This window comes from Pocillopora verrucosa, chromosome 14, assembly GCF_036669915.1.
Source record: "Pocillopora verrucosa isolate sample1 chromosome 14, ASM3666991v2, whole genome shotgun sequence".
NCBI lineage: Eukaryota > Metazoa > Cnidaria > Anthozoa > Scleractinia > Pocilloporidae > Pocillopora > Pocillopora verrucosa.
The window spans coordinates 5,974,151-6,001,412 of NC_089325.1; the positions used below are offsets into that span (position 1 = coordinate 5,974,151).

Here is a 27,262-nt window from a genome sequence, read left to right on the forward strand (position 1 = left end):
GATATGGCACAATTTTTATAACCATGAAAAGAACTAGAGGTTGTATAATGACGTTTGAAGGTAGTGTTGCAAAATATTTGTATTCACATGCAAAACGGAAAACCTGCCGCATCCCAGATATTTATGAGTATCATGTTCCACAAGAGAAGATGAAAATATAGTGACTAATTGACTTCAATAAACAATGGTAACAATCATATTTTAAAACAATAAAACAATAATAATAATGATGATGACAATTGTAACAGTAATTATAATTAATAGAGGCTAGCTCAATAACCTCACTGTTCCTCTTTCCTCTAAGCTCCAATAATGATTAAGCTTTGCTTCTTTCACTTTCGTCTGTTAATTATAAATAATTTCCACATTTCAAAATATATGATCGGCCACTAGTGTGCAAAATCCAAAATCGGCCAGTAACATCCAAAATCGGCCAGTAACGTCTAAAATCCAGAATCGGTCACTTCTGTCCAAAATCCAGAATCGGCCACAAGTTTCCAAAATCCAAAATCGGCCACTAGTGTTCAAAATCCAGGATCGGCTACTAGCGGCCATTATTGTCTTTAACCCAAAATCGGCCACTAGAGTCCAACTTCTAAAATCGGTCACTACTATTCAAAATCCACAATCGGCCACTAATGTCCAAAATGGTAAATCGGCCACCAGTGTCCGAAAGTCTTAAATCGGCCACTGGTGTCTACAATTCAAAATCGGCCATAGTGCCCAAAATCCAAAATCCTCCAAAATTAAATCGGCCACTACTGAGTGTCCAAAATAGGCCACTAGCATCTAAAATCTAAAATCGGCTCCTAGTGTCCAAAATCTCAAATCAGCCCATAGAGTACAAAACCAAAACCGGCCACTACTGTGTAAAAAACGATTATCAGGCACTGGTGTCCAAAATGATACATGGGCTACTAGGGTGCAAAGTCCCAAATCGGCCATTAGCGTCCACAATGATAAAACGGCCACCAGTGTCCAAAAATCTGAAATCGGCCACTGGTGTCTACAATTCAAAATCGGCCATAGTGCCCAAAATCCAAAATTCCTCCAAAAATAAAAAATCGGCCACTACCGAGTGTCCAAAATAGGCCACTAACGTCTAAAATCTAAAATCGGCTCCTAGTGTCCAAAATCCCAAATCAGCCCATAGATTACAAAACCAAAACCGGCCACTACTGTGTAAAAAACGATTATCAGGCACTGGTGTCCAAAATGATACATGGGCTACTAGGGTGCAAAATCCCAAATCGGCCACTGGCGTCCACAATGATAAATCGGCCACTAGCGTCCAAAATTCAAAACCGATCACTAGTGTCCAAAATCTAAAATCGACTACTAGTGTCCAAATCCAAAATCGGCCACTTGTGTTCAAAATGATAAATTGGCCACTAGGGTCCAAAATCCAAAATTGACCACTAGCGTCCGTAATGATAAAACGGCCAGTAGTGTCCAAAATCCCTAACCGGCCACTTGTGTCCAAAATCCAAAATCGGCTATTTGTGTCCAAAATGCTAAATTGGCCACCGCTGTCCAAAATCCAAAATCGGCCATTAGTGTCCAAAATGCTAAATTGGCCACCGCTGTCCAAAATCCAAAATCGGCCATTTGTGTCCAACATGCTAAATTGGCCACCGCTGTCCAAAATCCAAAATCGGCCATTAGTGTCCAAAATGCTAAATTGGCCACCGCTGTCCAAAATCCAAAATCGGCCATTAGTGTCCAACATGCTAAATTGGCCACCGCTGTCCAAAATCCAAAATCGGCCATTAGTGTCCAACATGCTAAATTGGCCACCGCTGTCCAAAATCCAAAATCGACCATTTGTGTCCAACATGCTAAATTGGCCACCGCTGTCCAAAATCCAAAATCGGCCATTAGTGTCCAAAATGCTAAATTGGCCACCGCTGTCCAAAATCCAAAATCGGCCATTAGTGTCCAAAATGCTAAATTGGCCACCGCTGTCCAAAATCCAAAATCGGCCATTAGTGTCCAAAATGCTAAATTGGCCACCGCTGTCCAAAATCCAAAATCGGCCATTTGTGTCCAACATGCTAAATTGGCCACCGCTGTCCAAAATCCAAAATCGGCCATTAGTGTCCAAAATGCTAAATTGGCCACCGCTGTCCAAAATCCAAAATCGGCCATTTGTGTCCAACATGCTAAATTGGCCACCGCTGTCCAAAATCCAAAATCGGCCATTAGTGTCCAACATGCTAAATTGGCCACCGCTGTCCAAAATCCAAAATCGGCCATTAGTGTCCAACATGCTAAATTGGCCACCGCTGTCCAAAATCCAAAATCGGCTATTTGTGTCCAAAATGCTAAATTGGCCACCGCTGTCCAAAATCCAAAATCGGCCATTAGTGTCCAACATGCTAAATTGGCCACCGCTGTCCAAAATCCAAAATCGGCCATTTGTGTCCAACATGCTAAATTGGCCACCGCTGTCCAAAATCCAAAATCGGCCATTAGTGTCCAAAATGCTAAATTGGCCACCGCTGTCCAAAATCCAAAATCGGCCATTTGTGTCCAACATGCTAAATTGGCCACCGCTGTCCAAAATCCAAAATCGGCCATTAGTGTCCAACATGCTAAATTGGCCACCGCTGTCCAAAATCCAAAATCGGCCATTAGTGTCCAACATGCTAGATTGGCCACCGCTGTCCAAAATCCAAAATCGGCCATTAGTGTCCAAAATGATAAGTCAGCCATTAATGTCATCCAAATGGACCACTAGAGTCCGAATTCCCAAATCGGCCACCAGTGTCCAAAATGTAAAAGCAGCTACTTGTGTCCATAATGATATATTGGCCACTAGTGTCCAAAATTCAAAATTTAGCTACTTGTGTCCAAAATTCAAAATCGGTCACTTGTGTCCAAAATGATAACTTGGCTGCTCGTTTCCAAAATCCACAAACGACCACTAGCGTCCATAATGATTAAACCGCCAGTAGTATGCAAAATCGTGCCCATAATGATATATCGGTCACCAGTGTTCAAAATACAAAATCCAAAATCCGGCTACTTGTGTCCAAAATTCAAAATCGGCCACTTGTGTCCAAAATAATAAATTGGCCACTGCTGTCCAAAATCCACAATCACCACTAACGTCCATAATGATAAAACCGCCAGTACGTGTGCAAAATCCCAAATCGGCCTCTAGTGTCCAAATTCTAAAATTGGCCATCAATGTCCAAAAACCTAAATCGGCCACAACTGTCCAAAATTCAAAATAAGCCACTTATGTCCAAAATGATAAATCGGCCACTACCGTCCAAAATCCAAAACCAGCCACCGGCATCCAAAATGATAAATTAGCCATTTAAGTCCAAAATCCAAAACTGGCCACTTGTGTCCAAAATGATAAATTGGCAACTGGAGTCCAAAATCCAAATCGGCCACTAGCGTCCACAATGATAAAACAGCCAGTAGTGTCCAAAATCCCAAATCGGCCACCAGTTTCCAAATTCTAAAATTGGCCACTAGTGTCCAAAATCCAAAATCCAAAATCGGCCACCAGTGTCTAAATCCAAAATCGGCCACTAGAGCGCAAAATCCCAAGTCGGCCATTACAGTCCAAAATGATAAATTGGCCACTACTGACCAAAATCCAAAATCAACCGCTAGTGTCCAAAATTCAAAATGGAACACTGTGTCCAAAATCCAAAATGGAACACTGTGTCCAAAATTCAAAATCTGGCCACTTGTGTCCAAAATCCCAAATAGGCTACTCGTTAGCCCTTCGTCAGAGTGAATGGCGAAGGGCTGAGACTTAAAACGTCAGCTTTTAAACTCTTTACGGTGGCCAATTTACGTTATCAACTCGGTTGATAATACTAAATTACCCTTTTATACTCTCCCACCGACGTAAAAACTTACCTCCTTAATAGGGATGTGCTACTGGAAGGTGTCTTATTCATGAAACCGTGAATAAATAGATAAATAAATAGGTTAGTATTAGTTAAAATGAAATATCGAATAACTTGCGAGAGCCATGGCGGAGCGGTAGAACGGCGGATAAGTTTATAGGGGCTGAAAGTCATAATTGCCCACAGTGCCGCCAGAACGGAGCGAGCGCTCCTAAAAGCGCAATATGCGCATGCTTCTCCTTCTCTGCTTTTCAATTCCTTTGCAATGCTGAGGTGTCGCCTGAAGTACTCAAGAGCTTCCTTAAAATCGCAACGACACATATGAGCGTTCCTAAGATTGCAAGAGTGAGTTCCCTCGTAACGTCTATCGTTGGCATTCTTACAAATGACTAGTACTTTATTGAAGCATTCTTTCGCTGTGCTTAACTTACCAGTAAATACATAAAACATCCCAAATGGCTATACGCCAATCTTTTTAGCAATGTAAAGAGATATCTTGCAATACTGTTCGCCGGCCATGCTCAAATTGTCCTAGATACGTATAAGCCCGCTTAAGTGCACGGCAGCAACGTCCTTCTAAGGCGCAGTTTCCTGCTTCTTGGGCGATTTTAGGACCTTCCATGTAATAGTCCAATGCCTGTTTAATATTACTGAGGCTCTCATAATACTGGCCAAGGATCAAGATTGTAAATCCTTCATTAACCCTTTAATTAACTTCTCTGGCAATGAGTAGAGAATGCTTGAAGCATACTATGGCTTGTGTATTATCACCGACGTCCCTATAGATGTGGCCCAAATTGAAGGACTCAGCTTGTTCTCCAGTCCTATCACCTGTTTCTTTGTGAATGATTAGGGATTTCTAGAAATATACTATGGCTTGTGTATAGTCACCGATGTCATGATAGGCGCCGCCGAGATTGTTGGACCCTCATGCTTCTTTAGCTCTTTTGGCTGTTTCTTTGGCAATGATTAAGGATCGATATAAGCGTGCTATAGCCTCTATATTATCCTCGAGACAACTATAAGCGAAGCCAAGCTGGTGGTACATGTCTCCTTCTGTAATCCTTTCACCCATTTCTTTGGCAATGATTAGAGACCGGCCTAAGTGCGTTATGGCTTGTTTATAATCACCGAGGCAATAATAAGCACTGCCAAGCTTTTCGTACACGTCTCCCTCTCTAGCCCTCCTACCCATTTCTTTAATCCAAAATCGGCCACTAGAGTCCAACTTCTAAAATCGGTTACTACTATTCAAAATCCAAAATCGGCCACTAATGTCCAAAATGGTAAATCGGCCACCAGTGTCCAAAAATCTTAAATCGGCCACTGGTGTCAGCAATTCAAAATCGGCCATAGTGCCCAACATCCAAAATCCTCCAAAAATAAAAAATCGGCCACTACCGGGAGTCCAAAATAGGCCACTAGCGTCTAAAATCTAAAATCGGCTCCTAGTGTCCAAAATCCCAAATCGGCCACTTCTGTCCAAAAACGATTATCAGGCACTGGTGTCCAAAATGATACATGGGCTACTAGTGTGCAAAATCATAAATCGGCCACTAGCGTCCACAATGATAAAACGGCCACTGGTGTCCAAAATTCAAAACCGTTTCTCCTCTCAACACGGTGGTCAAGCGTGACTCTAACGAACGAAGAGTGATCGTCGATTTGAGCTGGCCTTGTGGCTCATTAGTTTATGATGGTATTCCTTCTGGTTACTTTCTCAGAGAGCTTCTGGAATCGATTTATCCCACTATTGATGCCATTGCCTCGGCGACTGCTTTACTCGGTTGGGGTTGCATGCTATACAAGCGCGATCTACGGAAAGCGCACTACCAATTCCCCATCTATCCATATGATTATCATTTACTTGGTTATACATGGAACGGTCAATTTTACTTTGACATAGTTTTAACTATGGGCCTCCGTTCTGCCGCGTGTCAACGCTCCCCTTCTGCAGTTACTTGGATTCTCAACCGGCGCGGACTTAAAATATTTAATTATCTCGATGACTTTATTGGTGCTTCCCCACCGCCAACGAAGTCGCAATCACTGCGCTGAGCTCGGGCCGATGTAGGGATGCTTTTGTTAATTCTTCTCTGCCCGAAGTCTGTTTCTTAGCAGCAGCATGCGAATTTGAGAATCGCGCGGTTCACCTTCTTGGAGTCTTGAACAGTGAAGCTGACAAGCTTTCACGCTGGAATGTGACTTCGCGTTCAAGGGAACAATTCCTACAACGCGTTAACGTTATCAACTGGTTGCAGTTTCTGTGCACATCACCTTCTTCCAGTTAGACAGTCCTTTCAATGGATCGTTTTGTTTGTTTTTATTGTCCATTTCTTAGTATTATCTGCATTCGAAAGGATTTGAAGTACACGCTTCGTTCTGCCTACAGCGCTAGAACATCTAATATTTTAAGAACCCAATTTAAAGCCTTTTTGTTATTTTGTACGTGTTTTCGATTCACACCCACGCCAGCTACGTTGGATACTGTTTGCCTTTATGTGCAATTTCTTAGTCGTATGCTTAGTCCTCCCGCAATTCGTAACTGTTTGTCTGGGGTTAAACTGCTGCATTTATTTTCAGGGTTTGAATTTCTATTTAATAAGGATTTTCTTCTCTCGCTGACGTTGCGTGGCATTGCGCGCAACGCGCTGCACACCCCACGAAGAGCTCTTCCGGTCACTCCTGATGTTTTTTATCATATTTCTAAGGTTTTAGATTTCGAGAATGATCCTCTTTCGAGCGCGCTGTTTTGTGCCTTTTTATTTACATTCTTGTTAATGGCGCCGCTAGCCAACATAGTGACTCGGTCCCGTCAGTGCGTCGATCCTTCGCGTCATCTTACTCGCAGAGATATCGCAACGAACCAACATGGACTAATTGTTACTTTTAAATGCACCAAAACTCTTCAGTTCGGGGAGCGTAAGTTACATATTCCTTTAGTACGTCTGCCCGGCTCTCCTTTATGTCCAGTCTCTGCATATCACCGTATGATTCGCCTCGTTCCTGCGAGTTCTGTAAGTACTTAAACATGGAACGACCTAAAACCACCTAAAAACACCTAAAACCACCTAAAACCACCTAAAAAACCACCTACAACCACCTCAAAAACATCTACAACCACTCGCAAACAATCTAATACCATCTAAAACAAAGCATAAATGTCTAAAATAAGGCGAGACGATAACATGTCACGTACATAAAATACGAGAATCGAACAAAATCTCCACCTCCCCCTGAAATCTTACTCTCCCTGGTCCATGTCTTATCAACCATCTCACGAAATGAAATGCGAGAGCATGCTAATTATATTTTATATTCCCTCAGTAGCAAAAGACTTAAAGAACTTTACCAAATGAACTATCAGGTTACCAAAAATATGAAGTAAAATATAAAATTATAAAGATTTCGCTTTTTCTACCCTGGGTACCAGCAGACGTTTTGGCTCACGTCTAGAAAAAGTATGAATAAGAATGGTCATTAAAAATATTTTAAGCGAACTGTGCGTACCTTCGGGATCTTCTTTTGGCACGAACGGCATCGTGCTGGCATTCATACAGCATGCCGTTGTGCGAGTGGTGCAACTTACGCAATAGTGACTCACGTTTTGCTTCAATTACATTTCCGGTGCTGAGATTGTAAATGGAAAAAAACACTACCTTGGACTATTACGTAATCAAATGAAACGTGAGCCAAAACGTCTGCCTGTAAAGTTCTATCAACTACTGAGTTAATGTAAAATATTTATCATGCTCTCGCATTTCATTTCGTGAGATGGTTGATTATACATGGGACCACGGAGAGCAGGATTTCAGGGGGAGGTGGAGGTTTCATTCGATTCTCGTATTTCATGTACGTGACATGTTGTCGTCTCGCCTTATTTTAGACATTTATGCCTTGTTTTAGATGGTATTAGATTGTTTGCGAGTGGTTGTAGATGTTTTTGAAGTGGTTGTAGGTGGTTGTTGAAATTTTTGAGGTGGTTGTAGATGGTTGTAGGTGGTTTTAGGTAATTTTAGGTCGTTCCATGTTTTAGTACTTACGCTGCGAGTTCTCGGTCTGCCTTATTCGTTTAACCCAGTCATAACGGTTCCACTGTCCTCACTCAGACTCGTTTCATCGTCGAGTTCTGTCTGGCGATTTCTACTGCTGGTCTCTCGGATGCTTCGTCCTTCCAAGGTCATTCTTTACGTCGCGGTGCGGACTCTTGGGCCTTTATTAATCACGGTGTACCAGGTGACCTCATACAGATAAACGTAGACTAGGCAAGTAATGCGCATAAGGCTTACTTAGAATTTAGTGTTTAATCAAAGCTCGCCTTCGCCCATCAGCTTCGTTTTGCGGTTCTTTCTAGTGCTTCGTGGTTTCATATGGCACAGTCCGTCTTTGTTGGGCGTTCCGTTGGGTGGCAGAGAGGTTTATCAGGCATATCATAGGCTTTTGTTCCCTGTTGGTTCGTATTCTTAATAAACTTCTCGCTGTGAGAGAGCGAATTGTGTTTTACCTGTGTCAGAGGGCGTAGTTGGGGAATCTACCTTCTTGGGACAAGCACGTGTTGAAAGGGTTTAATTGCGTAACACACACTGTCTAGTATCAGGCCATAGAAGTTTCGTGTTTAATTTCACGTTCGTGTTCACGTGGGGCGTGCACCAGAGATTTTGTACTGTTTCGTTTTTCTTCCCACCTTCTCTCCCTTCCTGGGTGATTTTGTGTGATGTGACAGAGTGGCAGAGAGGTTTATTAGGCATATCATTGGCTTTTGTTTACTGTTGGTTCGTATTCGTAATAAACCTCTCTGTGTGCCCAAAAGCGAATTGTGTTTTATTTGTGTCAGGGGGCGTAGATGGGGAGTTTAGCCCATTTGGATAAAGCACGTGTTGAAAGGGATTAGTTTCGTAACACGCACTGTCTGATATCAGGCCATAGGAGTTTTGTGTTTCATTTCGCTTCAGTTTTCACTTGGAGCGATTTTGCACTGTTTCGTTTTTCTTCTCGCCCTCTCTCCCATCCTGGGTGATTTTGTGTGATGTCATAGTGTGGCAGAGAGGTTTATTAAGCACATCATTGGCTTTTGTTTACTGTTGGTTCGTATTCTCAATAAACTTCTCTCTGTGCCCAAAAGCGAATTGTGTCTTATCTGTGTCAGGGGGCGTAGTTGGGGAATTTACCCCATTTGGACAGGCACGTGTTGATAGGGATTAATTGCGTAAGACACACTGTCCAGTATCAGGCCATATGTTTCGTGTTTCATTTCGGGTCAGTTTTCACGTGGAGCGTGCACCAGAAATTTTGTGCTGTTTCGTTTTTCTTCCCATCCTGGGTGATTTTGTGTGATGTCATAGGGTGGCAGAGAGGTTTATTAGGCATATCATTGGCTTTTGTTTACTGTTGGTTCGTATTCTTAATAAACTTCTCTCTGTGCCCAAAAGGGAATTGTGTTTTGTGTGTGTCAGGGGGCGTAGATGGGGAGTTTACCCCACTTGGACAAGCACGGGATTAATTGCGTAAAACACGCTGTCTAGTATCAGGCCGTAGGAGTTTTCTGTTTCATTTCGTGACAGTTTTCACGTGGAGCGTGCACTAGAGATTTTGTGCTGTTTCGTTTTTCTTCCCATCCTGGGTGATTTTGTGTGATGTCATAGAGTGGCAGAGAGGTTTGTTAAGCATATCATTGGCTTTTGTTTACTGTTGGTTCGTGTTCTTAACAACCGTTTCTCTGTGCCCAAAAGTGAATTGTGTTTATCTGTGTCAGGGGGCGTATTTGGGGAATTTACCCTCTTTGGACAAGCACGTTTTTAAAGGGATTAATTGCGCAACACACACCGTCTAGTATCAGGCAATAGGAGTTTCGTGTTTCATTTCGCATCGGTTTTCACGTGGAGCGTGCACCAGAGATTTTGTACTGTTTCGTTTTTCTTCCCACCCTCTCTCCCATCCTGGGTGATTTTGTGTGATGTCATAGGGTGGCAGAGAGGTTTATTAGGCACATCATTGGCTTTTGTTTACTGTTGGTTCGTATTCTTAATAAACTTCTCTCTGTGCCCAAAAGCGAATTGTGTTTTGTCTGTGTCAGGGGGCGTAGATGGGGAGTTTACCCCACTTAGACAAGCATGTGTTTAAAGGGATTAATTGCGTAAAACGCACTGTGTAGTATCAGGCCATAGGAGTTTTGTGTTTCACAGTTTCACAGTTTTCACGTGGAGCGTGCACTAGAGATTTTGTGCTGTTTCGTTTTTCTTCCCATCCTGGGTGATTTTGTGTGATGTCATAGAGTGGCAGAGAGGTTTGTTAAGCATATCATTGGCTTTTGTTTACTGTTGGTTCGTGTTCTTAACAAACGTTTTTCTGTGCCCAAAAGTGAATTGTGTTTTATCTGTGTCAGTTGGGGATATTTGATTGCTGCACAGGTAGGATTAACTTGATATTTCTTTATTTTTGTTTTCTTGTTTTTGTGAAATTTTATTTTCTTTGTTTTAGACCTACATAATCAAGTTCAAGAATATTACTTGTTCTGTACTGGGATCAGTCATCACTGGGGTTGTTTGCATCCTTGTCCTCATAGTACTGAAATACATCAGTGAGAAGCTGAAGCACGGAATGAAATTTCCTATACCAGCTCAGTTAATAGTGGTAAGTGACTGAATCCTTTAGACCCAAATATCAGTATCTTTATTCTCCATACTGATCTGTATTCATTTCCTAAGTTGAAGACATGGAGAATTATTGTATCAATCAAGAGCCTCACTCCAAATCAAAGTCCTGGCAACTAAGTACACAACTGTAAAATGGCCCATTGGTGCTCATTTCCTCCATTCTCATGAGCTTAATATTTGAATCAGGGGTGATACTGTTTGGAGAAAGTTGGTCTTTATTGGTCCCCTCCAAGGGTTAAAGGGTTAACTTTGTTTGATCTTGGGCATAAATGACACCTCCCATGAAGGGTTACCATGTTGCTTTTGCTGTTAGTAGCTTCCTTCTACTTGAATGCACATATCAGTGGTACCTCCTAAGAACAATAAAAAAATTATTGACTGGAGCTGTTTTTCTCAGTTAGGGCAAAAATGTGGAACACTGCATTATTTACTGAGAGCTTATTTTTTGTTGTCAGAAACCCTGAAAGATTGATTTGTCTGACATGTAAATCATGTTGCCGCGATTGTAGGTTGTTCTCAGAACAATGGTGTCATATTTTGTTGGACTAAATGAAAAATTTCAAGTTTCAGTTCTGCATAACATTCCTAAGGGGTGAGATAAATTGATCTACAGTCAGGTGATCATAGTGTAACTCTGTTTACAGTTTGAGCAAAGGCACCTGGTCTTCACTATAACTCCTCTTGTACATATCCTATGTTTTGTACAATTAAATTTCATGCTGTGATGTGTTTTGTTTTTTATACTGTTATATATGTATAATATCAATTTTTTGTCATAATTCAGTGTACGTTGTACATTGTATGCATATGTGAAACAAACAAAGAAACAAATTACTAAAAGAGAAAAAGCTGTTGAATTGTAGACATGTTCGACATGACAGATAAACTTTCATTTTGATACATCTTTTGAATTTGCAAATTCATGATACTGACAGTGATTTTACCATAATGTTTAATGGCCTACTTAGGTTACAAGTATCATCTGCTCCATCCTTCATGCTGATGGGAAACATGGTGACAGATGTCATTGTGATTCTATTATTATATTTGCCACAAACACATCTTTGGCCAAAACATTTGCCAAAAGAAACAAGTATGTGATTGATTCAAATTAGGTTGGTAGATACAAATTTTTTTGTTGGTTAAGCTGACTAACTGATTTGGGATGATCATAAAACTTAGTATAGGTAATAACATTATTTTGAGTACAATTTGGTATTAACATAGGCACAAGTAAATTTTCCAAAGACAACAAAATTGCACAAGCCCATATGGCAAGTGCAATTTGAAATTTTGAAAAATTTACCAATGCATATTACACCAAATTGCAAAAGAAATCATGCTATTACTTGTTAATAATGTACATGAAAAAAGTATCACTGAAAGTCAAGATAGAAGAAATTTTGCACTTGTGTTACAACTTTGCACTTGTGTTACATGAGAATGCACTTATTTTCAGCCAATAAGAAGCACATAATCTTTTTATTTGTTGGAACATTCTGTAAAATTGGCCGAGTCACCTAAAGGCGGAAATGCAAAAGCAATATTGGGTCATTGATGGTAGAGGGCAATATTTATCAAAATGAAACAGATGCCTTATTAAACTGTAATCATATGGTGTATTATATTTTTCCCTAGAATAAACCCGCACTGATAGATATTAAACAAAGTTAAGTTGCAAAAGCAATTTTGGGTCATTGATGGTAGGGGGCAATATTTATTAAAATGAAACAGATGCCCTATTAAACTGTAATCATATGGTGTATTATATTTTTCCCTAGAATAAACCCGCACTGATAGATATTAAACAAAGTTAAGTTGCAAAAGCAATTTTGGGTCATTGATGGTAGGGGGCAATATTTATTAAAATGAAACAGATGCCCTATTAAACTGTAATCATATGGTGTATTATATTTGTCCCTAGAATAAACCCACACTGATAGATATTAAACAAAGTTCATACATTGGATTTATCTTTTTTATTATTGTTATTATTAACCCTTTAACTCCCATGAGTGACCAAGACAAAATTTCTCCTCACAATATCAATACAATATCAACCAGATAAGTGATGAGAATAAAGAAAAATATCAATTTGGGGATAATAAGTTGATCCAATACTAAATTCTCTGAACTAACATTATAAGAATTGTATGGTTGACAGTAAGGAGAAATTAAAAATTTGATCTGGGAGTTAAAGGGTTAATGAACTTTATTCTACACAGATCAGTTACAAATGATACTACTCACAAAAAATACTACAAATAGAAACGCACTTAAGATACACTATTTACAAAAGGAATGGTTACTTACATTTACACTACCAATGGGAAAATTTCCATTACTTACATGGTATTTGCTTGATACACATACGCAAAAAAAAATTAATTGTACTTACGTCTATAAATTTGTTTTCTTGTACTTACAATTGCTTAACTTAATTCCTTACTAAAACAAAAGATTGATTGGTTAAATTACTTATGAAACATTGTTATAGGATATTATTTACTCTGTTCACACTATTTAATTGGTGCTATTTACACTATTGGTTTAAGGCTAGAGAAGCATTCACCTGTAATACTGTACAAATTATAGTAAATTTTCAACGCGAAGTTTAAGGAGTAATTTCTTATTAAATTCATTGAAGTCACACTTTTTTTAACTTAGTTTTTGACAATATAAGATGTATTTGGCGAAGAGTAAGCAATAGTTGAATTTAGATAGTTATTTGTCATTTCCTTTATACAACATTCCAAAAAGTTTCTCGGCCACTGTTGGTGAATATTTCGAATTGTTTGTTTTGTTAAACCAGGAACTGAATAACTTTATCAAAGAAGGACTTAGCCTCTTCACATTCAACAAAGGAATGTAGAATGTAGTCGGATTCATTCCAATAAAGACATTTACTGTCTGTTTCAATTGCATAGGCATATAACTCTTTCCTGGTGACTATTATTCTATGGAGTAATTTGTAGTTAAATTCTCTAAGTTTATTTTCTTTGCATGTTTTGCTTATCTAAGTGAAGGCAAGGTTCTAATAAAAAATTTTCAGGTTAAGATCTTTTTGCCATTTCTTTAGACCGGTGGGTTCGATTTTGGTCGCATTAACGTACAGCAAGTAGTAATCTTTGCAATTCATTTTCGTTAAATCTATGACAATGGAGTCAGAGAGTTTGTAGTAAGTGCTACCTGAGAAATTATGCATGTCGATGGGAGATACGGTTCTCGCCTTCTCAAGTAGATATTTTGGTATCGCTGAAAAAACTTGAAGATAATTTAAAAAATTACATTTGGTGTTATATCTTTGTTGGAATGTTTGAAATGATAAGAACTTTCCATTGCAATCGTGAAGATCCTAAAATGGTTAAGACCGCCTTTTCTGACCAATTTGAGTAGAATATTGAATTGCCGTCGATTTTAATTTCCTTGTTGTTAAACAAAAGCAGGTCTGACAAGTAGTTGGGTCTGTACAGGGTCTTTAGTTCAAGAAAGTTCATCAGGATTTGCCTGTAAAAAAGTGGAAGGCTGAATTTCGCTAAAAGCTTATTGTCATAATTACAATGAAGGAGAAAGTTGAGACCGCCAAACTTTTCAAATAAGTGATTCGGGGTTGATTTCCAAGTCTCAGATCGACTGTCAAAAGTCTAGAGATATAAGCTAAATTTAAAGACTTAAACAGGATTTCGATGTTCGGAGCACGTAAACCGAATATCGAAATCCTGTTTAAGTCTTTCAGCATGAATGAGCTAAAAAAGGAATTACATATACGTTAGTATAATGTAGCTGAAGATTTAGCATGAGACAAGGAAACCCGTAGGGAAGCCAAGAGGCCTATGCGAGCTACAGGCTCCTTATATTTTACAAAAGCGAGGTATCAGTTTTATGGCGTGATTAAGGTACAAAATAAAACAACAATAACAATAGCAGGTACTCGAACAAACATATACTTAAGTAGCGTAAGAAAAGTAAGAAAAAATAATTAAAAAAATGAAAATAAGCAAATGAAGAAGAATAAGAAGGGAGACAAGGAGTTATGTTTGCAGTTTAGACTTAAACAGGGAAAGTGTGCCAACATTTTATATTTTAATATTCAGAAAAATGGAAAACTCAAGTCCTTTGAAACAACGCAAACTATTTGATATTTATTCGGCGAGGGTATGTAAAAGGAATTGCATTGTCTGGTGTCATAGCAATATCAATGAATGCTACTCGAAAACAAAAATAATCTTTTAAGAGCATTAGGAAGATGGCCTATCTTGAAAAAAAAACATGATCTTTCCTATTTTAAATCGATATATACTCTATAGATTGAGAATTTTCGACTGCTTAAATATAGGTTCAGTATGAGCGTTAAAGAATACTTCTTGATATGATTCGTATCACCTTTTTCTGGAGTAAGACAATACGTTTCAAGGTGGATGGATAAGTGGAGTCCCATGTCGTAATGCAGTAAAGTAAGTAGGGATAAACAAGACTATAGTACAGGGTACATAAAGTTGAAGTAGGAAGGCAGAGACATGGCCCGGGTTGTTCAAATCTGGGTTAAGATAACCCAGGGTTAGCGTGGAATTTTGATTTCAGGTCTGAAAGCTTTAAAAGAAAATCCAGTTCAAATATTTTTGCTTGCAATTTGATCATTGGATGTTCTAAACAAGAATAGGGAAAATTTTTTTAAAAGGTTTTGGAAAAAATAAATAAACCTGCATTAAAATTTAACCCTGGGCTTGCACTAATTGGCCTTTGAACAACTGGGCCCATAGCTTTATAGATTATACCAGAGGATTTGAAAACTTTCCCAAGCGATATTAGTAATGTGCGGTTTTTTTGTATAGAATAACACTTAAAAGCATAGACTCTTTAACTCGGTCAATAGTACATTGGTTAATCTCTAGTTTAATGTTAAGATTTTCCCTTTTCTGTCTTGGTTTGCAAGACGACAACATCGGTAGCATTTGTTAACTTTTTCACTCGGAGAACATGGAATTAAGTGAAGGGGATAAATTTATAAAGAAACTGTGGTGCTGTGTCAGTGGGGTTAGCGGTATAACAAGACATTTTGTTTTTCAAACAGGACGCTATCGACATTGCTGATCCTAGCAGTATGCAGCACGCGTGTCATATGAACTTCATAATGGACCTCGCTCACCGTAGAGTCTCTAGCCTAGTAGTATGCATGGCATATGAACTTCATAATGGACCTCGATCACTTTAGTCTCTATCCTAGCATTATGAATGTCATATGAAATTCGTAATGGACCTCGTTCACCGTAGTGTCTCTATACTAGCAGTATGAATGTCATATGAACCTTGTGATGGAAATCGCTCACCGTGGAGTCTATATCCTAGCAGTATATGTGTCATATGAACTTCGTAATGGACCTCGCTCACCGTAGCGTCTCCATAGCCAGAAATCCGAGACATCGATCATACTTCACCTCTCTAGGCCTTTAAACATGGCGGGGAAACGATTACAAAGAAATATATGGGATAAAAAATAAATATCAGGATCTCTGACCCATAAGCGAGACTTTCTCCGGTCTGTTATTCAACAGTACCTACAAATGTCTACCTTAAGATTGAATGTCATCTTGTCCAAATTTTATGGACAATAGGCTTTGGTGGAACGTAAACAGTCAAATTGTTTTCGTGTTAACACACAAGGCCATAAGTGAAGCAGTTTTGCGGCGGTTAAAAAGTAAGCGAAGCCAAAGCGATTACTCTAGTCAGTAGGAATAGTTTTAAACAAGAAAATGAGCCAATCATGCAGATGTGGACGAGCGAGTTGGCCACGTGATGTCTAAATTTACTTCTTCTCATTTCATTGGCGATACAGGGAACCAGTCTAACCCACGTAAACGCAAATATTTTATCCTCAATTGAAAACTAACTATTTTCTAGCAACTGAGTGCAAAACAAGCACACTAAGCATAATTTGATGGAGTAAACTTATACAATTAAACTTTGCCTAGTTGAAAATTTATTCATAGTTTTTACCAAGCAGTGTTACAATCACTACATTGCAATCGACTGGCGGTGACCTGCCGCTTTAATTCTTGTGTTGAGTCTTCCGGTGGAAAAAGTTAAAGGTCTAGCCATGAAAAAGTAGTGCCGGAATATTAATGTCGCGCCGAAAAATGAAAGTCGTCTTAGAAAATTAAAGTCATGCGGGAATGTTGAAGTCGTACCGGTGTCACAGCGGATTTCGACCCCGCCGGTCCAAATCCGCCAGCGGATATGGACCCCCCTTCGCAGATTTGAACCCCCTACAAAAATTTCCTTTTAAGCATCGTTTGTGTCATATTTGGTAACTAATTCTATTTGCAAGCTTTTCATCGATGTTCTTTTCAATCATAACACAACATTCCTCAATAAAAGTAAAAAAAAAACAGCTATTTCGTTCCAATTCTGCCGCATTTATTAAAGCGAGTCGTACAGTATACGCAAGAATTAGATGCGAACAAACTACTGCATTCGAACTATTGAATTTGTTAAAATAAATCTTTGCTTCTTCTGATGCGAATCAACGAAACGTCATAACAGTGGAGACTATTGCGTTCAGTCTAAAAAAATAACTCAGTCTGATTTTCTAATGAAATAACATTAAACACTTTCTGAACAAGAACGAAGTAACTTCTCCTGCTACAAGTCGTTCGTAAAGCCTACGATAGCCTACTCTCAGCTTATTTTCAATACTAAATCAGCATTAATTTCTACTTCTTAACAAAAGTGGAGACTATTATATCGAACTCAATCTTATTTTCTAATTTTAACGATCATTAACCGTTGAGGGTCTCGAAGCAACACCTTTACGAAGACGTCTGGCGGTCGGCAGACAATGCAGAGCCACTCGCCCTCCGGGGCAGTCTTAAATCCCTCGCAGCTCATGTGCAACCATTCCTCGCACAACTGTACCATGTTGTTCCAACACTCGGGCATTGAACAATAACAAAATAAATAAGTGCCACAAGTTTGTCTCTTATTGAATCTAGCGGTGTTGGACTATTGCGGAAAAGGTTCAAAAACGACCTTTCTCCAAACATTAATCTAAATGCTTGCGCATTTTTCCTTGGTCAAAAGAAACATCTGACGTTCATTCCCAGCTGTCAGTTCGTATACATTGGCGATACGCATGTTTTGAATTAGAAACATACTTTAGTACGCACTGGAACGCAAAGTATTATCTATTTCTACTAAAACGATTAGGATGATGCTTTCACTCAGTTTTGTTGGGGGGGGTTCAAATCTGCAAGGACACCGGAATGTTGAGGTCTTGAAAAAAAGTTTAGGGAGAAATACGAGATGGCACTAACTGGGCTCCGTATTTGTACTGCGAGGCAATGTATAAAAGGAATTGCAATGTCTGGGGTAATAGCGATATTAATGATCGCTACCCGAAAACGAAAATAATCTTTTGAGAGCATCAGGAAGACGGCCTATTTTGAACAAAAACGTGATCTACTAGCAGTATGTAGGACGCGTGTCATGAACTTCGTAATGAACCTCGCTCACCGAAGGGTCCCTGTGGCTCAGTGGCAGAGCATGGGAGCGCGGAATCCAAAGGTCTAAGGTTCGATTCTTCATGAGAACTCAGCGTTTTTTTCTTTGTCCCACATGCTTCACATATTCTGCACGTGGTAGACGCGACTCGGGCTGATACCAAGTGTTTATTGAAATGTTCCTCGATTACTTTTTCTTCACGTGCGCGTCATAAACGTCAGATGACTTTCATGCTTCTACCCGACTTCTAGACACAAAATTTTCTTTTTTTTGTTTTTGTTTTTTGCAGTAATTAGATTCTAAACAGCCAAATTTCTCGCTAACTACTCTCTGCGTGACGAATGATTGAGACTAACAATTCCTCTATGTACGGACGAAGTTCTTTTCCCATAAATAGAGCACTTCATTGTTTTTATAGACTGAAGGTTGAACATGGCATTGACCATGTAATTACATATTCAAAAATAGAAGTAATCGACCTTAGCGAGTTCTCCTTGACCATTCTTTTGTGCATTGAAACTACGATTTGGCGGCCAATAAGTGTCCCCATAAAGCGCGCGGTCAAAACGATCATGTGTTACATAGCGGTGACGTAGAAAACAGTGATGAAGACACGTCGGTAACTATGGTGGAGAAAGGAGAAATCTAGAAGAAAAGACGAGGGTATTACGTGGCTGGAGCGCCAAATGATGTTAGCTACAAGAATAATACACATATAACGGGTATTCCTATTCACTACTTTCCAAAGGATGTAGCTGTATGGCCAAAATGGACGCGTCTCGATCGTCGACATCAAGGAGATTTTACTCTTCAATGTCGTCGGCCTCATGCTCTGTACCGGCTTCGAAGACGCCTGCTACAAACACATACCACTAGTCAATTCAGGGGAAGATAACTAAAGAATTCAGCTAAAAGAATGCTGATTAAGGCCTGTTCAGACACTGCACACTATAGAAGAAACCCATTACTATATTTATTGTGCACTATCTCAATATACTTAGGCCAAGAGGATTGTTCGCCTTCAACTTTCGGTCTCTTTGCGAACGGTGCTGCGAAGATCTTAAATATTAAAGCTAGTTGTTTCTTGCGGCGATTCTTTCGACTGAGAGAAGAGTCGCTCTTCACGCTTGCAGCGTAACTATCTCTTAAAGAAATCTGTAAAAACCTCGAGATTCTGCAGCAAATGGTTCAACTTTTGTCAACGACCGTAGCACTGTTTACAAATGAAAGCAGAAACCACGTGGACTTTGAACTCTAGTTTCGTGAGCGCGACGCTAATCGAATATCGTCGTCTTGTTACACTTTACCAAAAATCGCCAATAACCTTTCCCTATATCCTTAAAGTGCCATGACACTAAATTTGGTTTTGCATTATCTGGCTGATAGCTGTATTTAAAATTAGAAATAATCGACCTTAGCACCTAGTGAGTTCTCCTTGACCACATTTTTGTGCATTGAAACTGAGTGAGATTTAGCGGCCAAAAAGTGTCTCCATTAGCGCGCGACCAAAACGATCATGTCACATAGCTGTTAAATAGAAAACTAGAAGAAAGGACGGGCGTATTGCGTAGCCAGAGTGTCAAATTATGTTATCTACAAAAATAATACACATATACAGGGTATTTCTATACACTAAATTCCAAAGGATGTAGCTGTATGGCCAAAATAGACGCGTTTTGGACATCGAGGAGATTTTACTCTTCAATGTCGCCGGCCTTATGCTCCCTACCGACTTAGAAGACGCCTGCTACGAACATATACCACTAGTCAATTAAGGGGATGATAACCAAAGAATTCAGCTAAAAAGAATGCTGATTAGGGCCTGTTCTCGCACCGTACACAATTGTTCAAAAATTTTTTCGGCTAACATTTCCCGGGTGAAGAATGGTGAGCTTCTTATTGTTGTTTATTTCACGCGCTTGAGATGTACTCATACTCCTTGTCTTTCCACATGACTAAATTTGCGCTTTTCTCATTGTAAGAAAAAGTTTCTATCGTATTTTAATAACAGAAATGCATCATTTGTAATGAAGTTCGAGCCCTTTCCTGAGCTTTCCTGACCAATATCCCGTTGCGTGAAAAGTGCGACAACTTTGGCGGATACCGGCATAAACACAGGCTCGAAGGGGCTGTGTATTCTTCTAACCTAGGATTCCGAAAATCCATCCCACGAGCCATCAACTCCCTGCCCTCATGAAACTAAAAGTAGCAATGTCATTGTGATAACTGCACTGCGACGAGATAAATAAAGAAACACAAATGTGACAGTGAATCCAAGTGCCGTGTGAAAGTCGATGCATACGAAATAATCATTCACAATAGTGATATCAGTTATCATCTTTGAGCGGAATGGGTCTCATGGCATTGCTGCACTTAAACTAAAGAATATATTTCTTTATTAAAATACCTATTTGAGATGAACTTGAATCAGATGACCGTAAACTCACTCGTTTTCCGTTCGGTTTGGCCGGCTCGACGACCGCGAAGATAGCTTCTGCCTTTGCCATATCTGAGAAAAGGAACAACTTGCAGTGAAACTGCCCGATGACTGCTCGTTGAAAAATCATCTTGCCTCGTGATACAGCTGATTACCAAGGAAATTTCACAGCAACGAAACTCTACAGCACTGATCGAGGGGAACCTTCGCCTCACATAGTGCGAAGGAATATAATGTTATGGTAACAGAAACGAACACAGCTTCCCATTCTTACAATACAATACAATACAATACAATACTTTATTCAAGAGAAGGAAAATAAAAATTGTTCTTAACATAGATTTCGCCATAGAAGACAAAACACAAACGCAACAAACTAAATATTCAGTAACCGGCATTTTTTGCTCTTATCTTGACCTGAACACTGCAGGCGAGAAACTGTTTTTATCAGTCTTCGTCGAAATCTTCGTTTGATCTACGCGGTTCTCCTTCGTAGGGCTGAACCGTACTCGCAACTTCCATTTCTTCTTTACTACTCAATAAATGCTTTATTAAACTCAATAAAACCGATCAGGGAATTCATCATAAAAAACGCTAGTATAAACCGGTGATCAGTGAGAATCGCTTGAGATATATACTTGAGTATCACAACTCGCGGTAGAGCTTGCTAAAGGTAGGTATACATAGCTATCGGATATTATTTTAAGAGTATTTTAACACTGACTGATACAAAATTACAAGAGATGTGAGAGATTTGTAAGTGTCAACTGAGAGTTTTCACAGATTTCTACGTCATTAACTGCTAATTCGTTACCAGTCCGCTGGACACTTTTAAGACAAAATAAGAGCACTTTAGCGCCCGAAAAAACTAAATTTTAAGTTTTTAAAATTTTTTCTTCTGTCGGAATTGGTTTGTACAGATGATCAGCTAAATGCTTACGCAAAAAAAAAAATTCGTGCCACAGGCACTTTAACTTTAACTCTGCAGGCTACCCGGGTGAATCCCCTGGGGAAATTTTCGCGGCAACCGCTCGTGTTGGAGCTCGATTTTCACGTTTTTCCATATTTTGTTTACATCGCACACTTTACAATTGACACGAGGAAATCTTTGCTCGTGGAAAAATCAAAAGCGGAAGAAAGTCCTTGGAGAAAAAAAGGAAACAAAAGAAAAGAAAACAGGCCCAAAGAAGAAAGAAAGAGTACCAAAAATTTCTCTGTGAAAGCGACTGGTTTAGCAGAGCTCCACGCTGGCGCCCAGATTTCGAACAGAGAAGCCGCCGTCAAACAAAGATTTGCCAAACATGATGTTAAAGCAAGTACCAGCCTTGATACAAAAACATTAATAATCGTCTCGAATCGTAATTTTGAAAGCTGTATGTCGATTCGTTGTCTTGCTCCTCAGCACATTTTCCGGTTTTTCCATTTTTGCTACAGGTTTTTTCTTTGCCCTTGGTAACTTTGCTCATTATTGTGCCGTCTTCCTCCACGCTCCGCTGAGCGATCGAGATTAAAAAAAAAAAAAAAAAAAAACATGTCTGCAATGGGTTACTTTTTCCGGGAAATCTTGATCAATCGTCATTGACGCCAAGAGGTCCCGTTGTCCTAGTTGGTTTGCGGTTTCAGGAGGCGTGATAATCTCCTGGCGCGCGAGTTGTTTGCGAACCATTATGAGCTAAAATCTCGCATTTGATTTTGGGAGGAATACAACCACTTAGAGCAAATTTATAGGGTATAAAGATTTGACTGAGACTGATGGTCGTCAGATTTTCGCTAAAACATCCTGGGAATAATGACAAACGGAAGTGAGTCAGGAAATTTTTATATTTGTACCGTGGCGTCCATTTACGCAACACGACTCGCATATTTTTTGTTACTCCAAATTTAGATGCCGATATCTAGACAACCAATCAGAATATCGAAAAAGCCTGACATCCTATTGGTGATTGATGCCTTGTGAATAAGTCTGTGCACCGACTTTGCTCGTGCTGCGGCATCCAATACCCGATAAATTCAATAGAAGAATCTTCTGTTGTTTCACGCCTCACCGGCTCCTGACACTTCCTTAAAAGAGAAATCGCTTAAATTATATTTTTGTGATAATCTGCAGTTATTAAGCTTTCTTCTGATATGTAGTTTGCTAGGATTTTAGTGAAACTAGCGTACGTACGAGTTTTTTCTTGAAGAGCACTCGCAAAGGTGGGAAGTAACCTTAAGTACGTAGCCTTGTGATCGTTTCGTGGTTCACGTTTCACATGCTCGACTTTTTCACCCCAGAGATCTGTTATAACTGCGCCCAACGTAATTTACGAAAACGAAGTTAACGATTCGCCATCCTTTTTATCAGCCACACTGTGGCTGATCACTTCCTTGGCAAAGCCTGAGGCTCCCTTCAGGACATTCATAATTGAAAGGAACCTACCACGAAGAAAAATTTCCAATACTTTGCCACTTTAAACACTTTTATGATTCGCTTCGCGGTTAATTTCACCGCAATTCCTAGCGAAAATAATCCCAGCTTAAGTGCCCTCAGCAAACCCCGAAGAATACTCAGATTTTGTCCGTTGTTTATCTGTTTTAGTTTCACCTCGTTGTCTGATTGGTTGTTCAGGACGATAGGTTAAGGCGAGGTGTCTCTGTGGGGACGGGGTAAGTACTGTTCATTAATCGACCATACCACCCGCGGTAGAAAGAAAATTGACCTCGTACCCAAGTCTCTTCCGCGGTCGTATCCAGTCTGACTGTTCAGAGCACAGCTAGAGAGAAGCGAACTTGGAAATGGAGGTAGAAAACGCTCGTTTCCAGTGAAATGCGCGGGGAATTTTAGTTATGAGACATTTCCCAGGTGCAGTGATCTTAAATCGTAAACTACGGCCGAGAAAAATGCCGATTGGGAGTATTTTCGGGGTGCAAACCACCTCTGAGTGGATAACGGTCAAAATCGGAGTGTACAGCTTTGACTTCGTCGATATGACAGGAATTACAGTGATAGCAAAACACGCTTAAACGGCAAAACACGCTTAAACGGCAAAAATCGCCGGAAACCACAGCGGATTCATAAGATGTGAGTAAGTTTTATTGATTTTACGTGTAAAATGTTCATATTTCAAAGTATTTATCGTTGTAAATCGACCATATTTCTTCCCCATACTATTCCTTATAACGTGTGCAAATTCTCAATGGTTCCTCTTGAAACTTAACACCGAGTCACACAACGCGTGACGATTTCATGATTAAATCGTTTGCTTTTTCTCGAAACCTGAACTTGGGCTGCCTGTAGTCATATGAACTTTGTACGCACAACGTGGAGTCTCGACATTGCCGATACTAAAAGTAAACAGGAAGCGTGCCATATGGACTTTGAAATGGGTCAAATTTTGGGGCCATCACGCATCACGCAAAAACCCTTTGCCACCCTCTCTTGAGTTTCTAGAGTTTCGTTGCTGTAGAGAATTCCCTTAGTAAACCAAAAGCTACCTTTTGACGAAAGAATCAGCTGTATCACGATGTACTGAGAAGTCATAGGGCAGTTTCACTGCAAGTTGCTCCTTTCCTTAGAGATTGCAAAGGCAGAGGCTATCGTCGTGATCGTTGAGCCGGCCAAACCGAACGGAAAACGAGTGAGTTTACAGTCATATGATTCAAGTTTATCTCAAATAGGGATTTCAATAGAGAAAGACTTCTTTAGTTAAGGTGCAGCATTGCCATAAGACCCCTTTCCGCTCAAAGGGAAATAACTGACACCAGTATTGTAAATAATTACTTCGTATGCATCGACTTTCACACGGCACTTGAATTTGCTACCATCTAATTCAATAAAATTTGCGTTTCTTTATGTATCTCGTTGCAGTTCTTTGATTACAATGACAATATTACTGTCGCTACTTTTAGTTTCTTGAGGGTAAGGGGGAATTGATGGCTCGTGGGGTGGATTTTCGGAACCCAGGTTAGGAGGGTACACGGCCCCTTCGAGCTTGTGTTTATGTCAGTATCCGCCAAAAGTTCAGCAATATTCACGCAACAGGATATCGGTCAGGAAAGCTCAAGAAATGGCTTACAATGCAGTACAAAAAGAAAGGCGTAAATGTAATCATGTTGAGAGACAAGGAGTATGAGTACATCTCAACCGCGTGAAATAAACAACAATAAGAAGCTCACCATTCTCTGCTTGCGAATGTCAGCCGAAAAGAATGTTTAACAATCGTGTACGGTGTGGGATCAAGCCCTTAATTAGCTGAATTCTTTGGTTATCTTCCCCTGATTTGACCAGTGGTATGAGTTCGTAACAAGTGTCTTCAGAGCCGGTACGGAGCATAAGGCCGACGACATTGAAGAGTAAAATCTCCTCGATGTCCGAAATGCGTCTATTTTGGCCATACAGCTACATCCTTTGGAATGTAGTGTATAGAAATAGCCGGTATATGTGTATTATTCTTGTAGATAACATCGTTTGACGCTCCGGCCACGCAATACGTCCGTCTTTTTTTTCTAGTTTTGTTCTTCACAGCCATGTGACATGATCGTTTTGGCCGCGCGCTAATGGAGACACTTTTTGGCCGCTAAATTGTACTTTCAGTACACAAAAATATGGTCAAGGAGAACTCGCTGGGCGCTAAGGTCTATTATTTCTGATTTTAAATACAGCTATCAGCCAGAAAATGCAAGACCAAATTTCGTGTCATGGCACTTCGATTAGCGTCGCGCTCACGAAACTGGAGTTCAAAGTCCACTTAATTTCTGCTTACATTTGTAAACAGCGCCACGGTTGTCGATAAAAGTTGGACCATTTGCTGCAGAATCTCAAGGTTTTTACAGATTTCTTCAAGAGATAGTTACGCTGCAAGCGTGAAGAAAGAGCGACTCTTCTTTCAGTCGAAAGAATCGCTGCAAGAAACAACTAGCTTTAATTTAAGAGCTTCGCAGCACCGTTTGCAAAGAGACCACATGCCTTCGTAATATGTAGATTGGACAACTGTAACTCTCTGTTATATGGACTTCTGAAATACCTAATTCATAAACTTCAGTTAGTTCAGAACTGTGTGGCGCGTCTAATCTTGTGTGGTTCTGAATATGACCGTATTACTCCTTTACTGAGAGAACTACATTGGCTTCCCGTGGAGCAGGGGATTGTTTTCAAAATCCTTCTGTTGTCTTTTAAATCTTTAAATGATTTAGGTCCTAGCTATATTTATGATTTGTTGCAAACTTACAACCCATCTAGGAATTTACGATCATCAACTATGAACTTGTTAGTGACACCTAGATCGAGGTTAAAAATTTTATGGTGATCGTGCTTTTTCGGTCTGCGCCCCTAAACTTTAAATCTTACATCTTTTAAGAGCAACCTAAAACGTATCTTTTTGAGCGCTATTTTAATTTGTAGTTTGTTCTAATATTGTTTGAATTTATTATTTACCAAGTTACTGCTTTAAATATTTATTGTAAAGCGCTTTAAAGCTCTAGAATAGGGCGCTATAGAAATTTTTGTATTATTATTATTATTGTTCTAGAGAAGATAGGCGATCGATCACTGGCACTGCTTGATATATTTAAGATTTTCCATAGGCAGTTGCTAACGAAACGGAGACAACGTTACCTTCAAAAAACATATGTATGGCTTTCTACTGTTGTTCTTGACATGTCTCTATCCAAAAGTTGCGCAAACTTGCCTTTAAACCTTGTCGTAGATCGCTGATAACTGAAAAGTTCACTATGAAAGCATTTTGTTCACCATCTTGTTCGTTAGGATGAAAACAAATTACTAGCTCTAGCCAATCAGAATTAAAGAAAGAATAGGCAATGGTGGATAACCAATGAAAAGTCATCACATATTTTCTTGCAAAAAGAGTGACGTCACGGAACACGATTAGTGTCAGGTTTCGCCTCCGTTTCACCTTGGGGAGAGGGGTACGGATGCACGTAGACTAGCTCAGTGGTAGATCATCGGAGCACGGAATCCGAAGATCTAAGGTTCAATTCCTCATGAGAACGCACAATTTGTTATTTGTCCCACATGCTTCACACATTCTAAACGTTGTAGACGCGACTCGAGCTGATACCAAGTGTTTATTGAAATGTTCCTCGATAAATTTTTCTTCACGTGCGAGTCATAAATGTCAGGTGACACTTAAGCTTCTTCCCGGCTTCTAGACACGAAATATTCGTGTTTTTGTTTTTGTTTTTCTGTTTTGTTTTTTTATTCTGTGTTTTTGTGTGTGCAGTAATTAGATTTTAAACAGCCAAATTTCTCGCTTACTACTGTATGATGAATGATTGAAAATAATTACTCCTGCATTTACGGGCTAATTTCTTTTTCCAGTAAATAGAACACTTCACTCTTTTTATAGAATACTAGAATGAAGGTTGAACATGGCATTCGACCATGTAATTAAGGTTATTTGCCACCTTCAGAGGCCGAAAAAATCGTTTTTTCTTTCATTTGATTTAACTTAAACCAAACATTTAACAAAACGTTTCCATAAAAAAAAAAAAATTTCTGAAATCTTTAAAAGCACCCGAGATATTGACGCCAGGAGGTCCCGTTGTCCCATTGGTTTGTGGTTTCTGAAGGCGAGATTATCTCCTCGCGTGGCGTGTGTCGTTTGCGAACCTTTATGAGCTTAAATCTTATCCAACCACTTGGAGCAAATTTATAGGGTATATAGATTTGATCGATTTTCGTCAAAATTTCGCCAAAACATTCTAGGAATAATGACAAACGAAAGTGTGTCGGGAAATTTTGGTATTTGAAATATTTGTACCGTGGTGTCCATTTACGCCACATGCCTCAAGTATTTTTAGTTACT

At 39.6% G+C, this 27,262-nt stretch overlaps 1 protein-coding gene across 1 annotated transcript; it reads left to right on the forward strand.

Annotated features, from left to right (window-relative positions):
* The first annotated feature begins 6,175 nt into the window (after positions 1-6,175).
* On the forward strand, positions 6,176-16,479 carry LOC136278075 (uncharacterized). The gene is made up of 6 exons (XM_066161276.1): positions 6,176-6,889; positions 9,434-9,492; positions 10,144-10,279; positions 10,350-10,502; positions 11,494-11,618; positions 15,597-16,479. The coding sequence occupies exons 1-6, from the start codon at positions 6,176-6,178 to the stop codon at positions 15,646-15,648; spliced, it is 1,239 nt and encodes a 412-aa protein (XP_066017373.1). The 3' UTR covers positions 15,649-16,479.
* Positions 16,480-27,262: the final 10,783 nt, after the last annotated feature.

Excerpts from the sequence above, each read along its gene's own strand:
- LOC136278075 (XM_066161276.1), top strand. The coding sequence starts at position 6,176 with ATGGATCGTTTTGTTTGTTTTTATTGTCCATTTCTTAGTATTATCTGC. Across the intron at positions 10,280-10,349 it reads GATATTTGATTGCTGCACAG|ACCTACATAATCAAGTTCAA; the intron begins GTAGGATTAACT and ends TCTTTGTTTTAG. Across the intron at positions 11,619-15,596 it reads ACATTTGCCAAAAGAAACAA|GACGCTATCGACATTGCTGA; the intron begins GTATGTGATTGA and ends TTTTTCAAACAG.